The sequence below is a fragment of the Punica granatum genome, chromosome 1, assembly GCF_007655135.1.
Source record: "Punica granatum isolate Tunisia-2019 chromosome 1, ASM765513v2, whole genome shotgun sequence".
NCBI classification, from domain to species: Eukaryota; Viridiplantae; Streptophyta; class Magnoliopsida; order Myrtales; family Lythraceae; genus Punica; species Punica granatum.
The window spans coordinates 16,839,267-16,844,786 of record NC_045127.1 but is presented as its reverse complement, the minus strand read 5'-3'; the positions used below and the strand labels follow the sequence as shown (position 1 = coordinate 16,844,786).

General features: G+C 41.3%; 1 protein-coding gene across 2 annotated transcripts; it reads left to right on the top strand.

Moving 5' to 3' along the window:
• Positions 1-637: 637 nt before the first annotated feature.
• LOC116215466 (protein HEADING DATE 3B-like) lies at positions 638-5,337 on the top strand. Of its 2 annotated transcripts, none has more exons than XM_031551195.1 (5): positions 638-1,216; positions 2,080-2,365; positions 2,637-2,955; positions 3,998-4,049; positions 4,145-5,337. In XM_031551195.1, the coding sequence occupies exons 1-5, from the start codon at positions 1,028-1,030 to the stop codon at positions 5,018-5,020; spliced, it is 1,722 nt and encodes a 573-aa protein (XP_031407055.1). In that variant the 5' UTR covers positions 638-1,027; the 3' UTR covers positions 5,021-5,337. The 2 variants fall into 2 exon arrangements, with proteins under 2 accessions (XP_031407055.1, XP_031407048.1); XM_031551188.1 differs by having other exon boundaries at positions 640-1,216; positions 2,622-2,955.
• The last annotated feature ends 183 nt before the right edge of the window (positions 5,338-5,520 follow it).

The window sequence follows — 5,520 nt, the reverse complement described above, 5'->3', positions numbered from 1 at the left end:
CTCTCTTAGTTTTCTATATGGTTTTTAAAAGTTCATTCTAATAGTCCTAAGTGCTTTTGAAATGATTATGAACTTTTCATAATAGTGAAGTAAATGGAATTTTTATTGGGTGAATTCCAATTAAAAGGAGGACGCAATATGTACAAGATTAGGGTAGTCATCCTTACATTTGGAAAGTTTAGGGAGTGAAACCCAAAGAACCCATAATTTGGGGATTGAGAGGGATATTTTCCCCATGAACTTGTCCTTTCTAATTGAATAATTTATTCTTAGTCATATCGGAAGTAGTCCAACCACCTTGTTTGGCAAATGAAATTTTTTTTTATCTCATCCTTATTCCATTTTAATTATAAATAATTATATTTATTTAGAGTTGTAATAATTGTGTTGTTGAATTATGAGAAAAGATAGGAAAAAATAATGAATAGTTGAATGAAAATATTGATTGCGTTGTTAAATTATGGAAAAAAAATAATTGATAGTTGGGATGATTTAATATTAAAAATTGAATTGAAATGTAAGAAAAATTAAAGAAAAATGAAAAAATATAATAATTATGCTGTTGGGCAACCCTTTATGTCGTTGAGTAAAAAAGTGGAGTATATTTGCCAAACAAGGCCTAAACGCTTTTCGTCGTTGTCTCGTCCTTCCCTCTTCCCCAAAGGGGCAGAAAAGATGATCTTTTTAGGGAAATCGCTAATGTAAGGAGAAGCAGACCAGAGCATGCCAAAGCCCAAGCCAAAGTCATAGCAACGCAAAGTTCCCTCCTTTTTTCCCTTCCACGGACGAATATGTTCTCGTACCCCTCCTCTCTGGGCCCTCCCTCCCCCAAATTAGCAGCTTTCGGCTGAAAGATATCCCGCATTTTCTGAGGCAGAGGAAGCATTTTCATCACCAGGGTCGTCTACGAATTTCTTTTCTGCAATTGGGTTTTGATCCTAAACTTCTGGGTTTGCCGTATTTGGCAGGGAAGTTCGTGAAATTCGCAGGATCGAATAAGCTGAAATTTGGTCATCTCGGGGCCTTAATGGGGCCTATGTTCCCGAGGTTACATGTTAAGGATGCTGCCGAGAAAGGTGGGCCCAGGGCGCCTCCGAGGAACAAGATGGCCTTATATGAGCAACTCAGCATTCCGTCTCAGAGGTTTAATCATCGGTTGCTGCCTCTGAGCCACAACCCGGCTACTAATGTGGTTCACCCTGTATCATCGAGTCAGGTGAAAAGCTTTTTTTTCCGATTGTTTCGTCAATTATTCATGTTAACTTGTCTTCTTTGAACATGTCCCAGTTCATGTCATTTTAATACGGATGACGATCCTCATCGCCTGTCAGTGAGAGGCAGTTAGGGTTGCCTGATTGAATTAGCGCCTTATTGTCTCATGTTTGGCTTGGTTTCGTTTATGTTGAAAATTTTATGGATGTGTGGATGGCTATTTCTTTTTCATATAGGGTCCAATTTTGTCGATTCCGAGTCAAATGCGCTTGTATCCTGTTGTGTTAATAATCATCCCCTTTGAGATGTTTTGGTGTTAATTTTATGCATACGCTACTGTCATGCTTGAGCTGTGCAGGGAGAGACCAAGATTTGGATGGAGGGGTTAGCCCGGGGTAAGAGGTCAGGAGAGGGAGAGGGATCGGTTTGTTGAATAGACAATTGTCTATGAATGCATGAGGTTAGATATTTGATTGAGAGAATTTTGTGGAAAATGAATAAAGTGAAGGTGTAGTATATCATTCAGGGAGTTAGGGGACTAACTAATAAGGGGAGTTTACAAGGGATTATTTGATGATAGGGAAGTGATGATCTTGTCAGGTTTGAGGTTCATATCAGAGGGTTCTATGTAACCAAATAAAGGCAATCAGGTACTAGGGGTTCTATGAACCTAGGATTTGGGACGGGGTTTGCATTGACACAGTTGAACTCTGAGTCATGTTGAAATGATTCTTTTAGGGCCAGTTCCCGTTTTGCTCGCACCCAATAAGTACTGTCTGACACAAACGCTAAAAGGGGGTTTCTTTGCCAATGAGAGTTTCCTTTGGTAGAATAATATGAATTCTTGGTCTGTAATATCTGTTGCAGGGAAGTGGATGTGACAGGCATGCTCTATTCCCGCTTCGCTTGCCTCTTTCAGCACCCTCTCATATCTCCGAGAAGTTTAGGGTACATGAATCTGATGCAGCAAACACCAGTTATTCAACCTCGCAAGTGAAGGCAAGAAAGAGGGCTCGGGCCGAAGAAGACTTTGCAGTGCCGGTATATGTTCAGTTGAAGGCTGGTCTTGGTAGAGGTCAAAGTGGGACTATTCGGAGTACTTCTGATCAGTCTATGAAGACCCTGAGTGCTTCTAATAGAGACTTGAGACAAGGTATGGATCTTTCCTGAAGAAGATCCTATAGGAAATATTCGTGAAAGTCTAGAAGATAGCATGAAGGAGGGAGAGGAACAAGCATACTGACATATATTACGTAGTTCAAATGTGTTCATAGAAATACTTATATCTGTTAGCAAAGTCCAAGCCTTTTGACCTATAAGCATGGAAAAGTGTTTATCCCTAAAATCTAGATGGCTATAATACATTTTGCGATTCTTTTTTTCTGATAGCAAATCAACGTCTTTAACAGATTCTCAAATTCCAGAGGCTCGAGATCAGCAAACTGCTAATTCTAACAGATTACAAGATGAGCTTGTGGTGGACACCGAGAAATTAATTGATTCAAGGCAAAGGAACGATTCTCTCATGGTAGAGCATCCCAGAATTTGTAGTGACGATAATGACGATCACTGCAACCTCTCTGGGGAGAGGACAAGGGGATCAGAGCTCATAGGTGGCAGAGAAGGCGATGATCTCTCTGACGAGTCGATGATCTCTGTATCAGGATTAGGTGTCTCTCCTGATGATGTTGTTGAGATTATGGGTCAAAAACAATTCTGGAAGGCAAGGAGGGCACTTGTCAAGTAAGTATCTTTTTCTTTACGCCATGGCACTTATATCAGAGAATCAGTGCTATATTATTGAGCTGCTGTTGGCGAATAACTGTGAGTTTGTGCTTGAAGAGACATCATTTGATTAGAAAGACAATGAGAATTTTTTATGAATATGCCCTCTTGATTTGGTGGGTAATTGGTTTCTGCAGTTTGTTATTATCATCCACACGAGTTGATATTTAAAAAAGCAAAAATGAAACTTCTATGTCTTTTGTATGCAATTTTTGAAATGTTTGAGGATTCCATTTTTCTAGGTTTATTTTCCACTGAAGATAGTTGAATCCCTCACCAAAGTTGGGAGCTCTTTGTTTTTCTGGTTAATGTATTATTCTGAGGTTGGGCTTGTGTAGGGGCTCTCTCTCTCTCTCTCGCGTTTCCTTCCCTTGTTCAGTTTCAGCTGTCCAGTTTGTAAGATGGGTCACTTACTATATAGACTCTTTTGCCCAGGGTGCCCACGTGGCACAATTATATGTGTTTTCCAAGGTCCTCGGTAGCATTTTCATTGGTGGATTTTCTATACCAAGGCATATGATGGACAATCCTACTTGAGAGCGCTTTTCCTGCAAGGTGGCCATGAGGTAGTGAATGAATCGTTGCTCATTGCGCTCTCAAATCAGGTCTCTGTGCATATCTATGCTTCTTCGGTGAGAGGTGGTGTTATCGGGGGCCTTCTCTATATCTTAGCTTTTGGAATTCATAAACAGTTTGGAAGGGCTTGAATCAATTACTAGCCTTTCTTTTTAGGTTGGAGCTCCAATGTTCCTCCTCAGAAAGGCCTTTCTGTGTAGTTTTTCCTCTTCTTTGCTTTTATTGTTCCTGATAAACCTTGAAGTGACGCAATCTGTACATATAGTCGTTATTATGTTATCTCTTTAAATTAATGACGTATATTGGGACTTCTCGATTCATTGCACAAACATAAACTTGTGGAATTTCACTCTGATTATGTTCTTGTCAAAATTAGAAATCCATCTCTTGTTTTTTATTTGGCTCCCACTTAATCCTTTTTCAGTCAGCAAAGGGTGTTTGCAGTTCAAGTGTTTGAGTTGCATAGACTGATAAAGGTAAGCAACTTTCTAATTTTCTACTGAACGTATATCCAGAGCCAAAAGAAATTATTATTTTGTTTCAATTAATTACATTGTTGTGTTTTACACAGGTTCAGCAATTGATTGCTGAATCGCCTCATCTTCTGCTTGAAGACGTTTCTCTCAAGGTTCCTCCACAGAATAAGCTCACCATCAAAATTATACAACCTCCTATACAAAATCCCGACCATAGAGAGGGCTCTGAGAAGCACACGCATAGGATTGAGCAGTTGGCAGAAAATGGGGTCTCAAACAGATCCTTCTCCACAGTATTAAGAAGCCATCGGACACATGTGGGGGACACGCATTCCATTCCTGCAGCAACGGATAATAGCAAAGCGGGGTTTTGGTCCTACCATCAACAATCGCCTCCCAAGCATCAGTGGCTGATTCCTGTGATGTCCCCTTCTGAAGGGCTCGTTTATAAGCCCTACCCAGGTCCTGGGTGCATGGGGCCTTACAATGGTCAGGGCCCTAGCCCTTTTGTGAGCAGCTTTATGGGTCCTGCTTATGGTGTGCCTACGCATTTCCCCACTTACGGTGCTCTGATGATGCGCCCCAATTTCTCTGGTTCTTCCATTGAGCAAATCCACCGGTTTCACCAATGGTCAGAGGAGAATCCCGATATGAATCTGCAACATCAGAGCTCCTGTAATGAACCCAAACAGAACCTTGCAGCCGGTCCTCCACCGGAGAACTTCCGGGAGAGTGAGATTCAATTAAGCACAGGGAGCAGCCCAGGTGAGAGGCCTATTGAAGGAGCAGGAGGCGTGCTCCCGCTCTTCCCTATGGCCCCACGGGAATCGAGCGGAGGATCCGAGCTTAACAAGAGTTCGCAACAGCCCACACGGGTCATAAAGGTTATCCCTCATGACTGCAGGTCTGCCACTGAATCGGTGGCTTGGATCTTCCGGTCCATACAAGAGGAGCGGAGGCTGCATGAATGAATTTCTCCAAGCCATGCTACAGGTTAGTTTAGCGTGTATGGGTAGCTTTTTTTTTCCTTTAATCTGCACTATTTTCTCAGTGTATTGTTTGGTTTTACAAATGTATGTGCTGGTCTGTGACATGGAATTGTCCTTTCTCATTATAGTTCATAGGTTAGGTAAGTTGTAAATTTGCTGATGTAGAGGCGTTCGATGTTTGTACCAACATGTCCTGTCTGGGTTTATCAGTAAAGCATAATTAAGTGTAATCATTATACATTGGAGTTAAAATCTTGGCTCTTGTATTGTAAGTTTAAGCTTAGCCTCTTTGTTATTATGCTTCTTTTCCACATTTGAATTCTACTCTCCTTTCTCCATTAAAAAGGAAACGTTTACTTTTCATTCAAGTCGGCTTCCTTCGAAGTAACTGGTTGCATCCAGAACCCTTGATCCTTCCTTTCGGAAGATCCAGATGGTTGCTTAGTGGGGTGGTGCTGTCCTTTGCCGTGTCAGGAACTGTC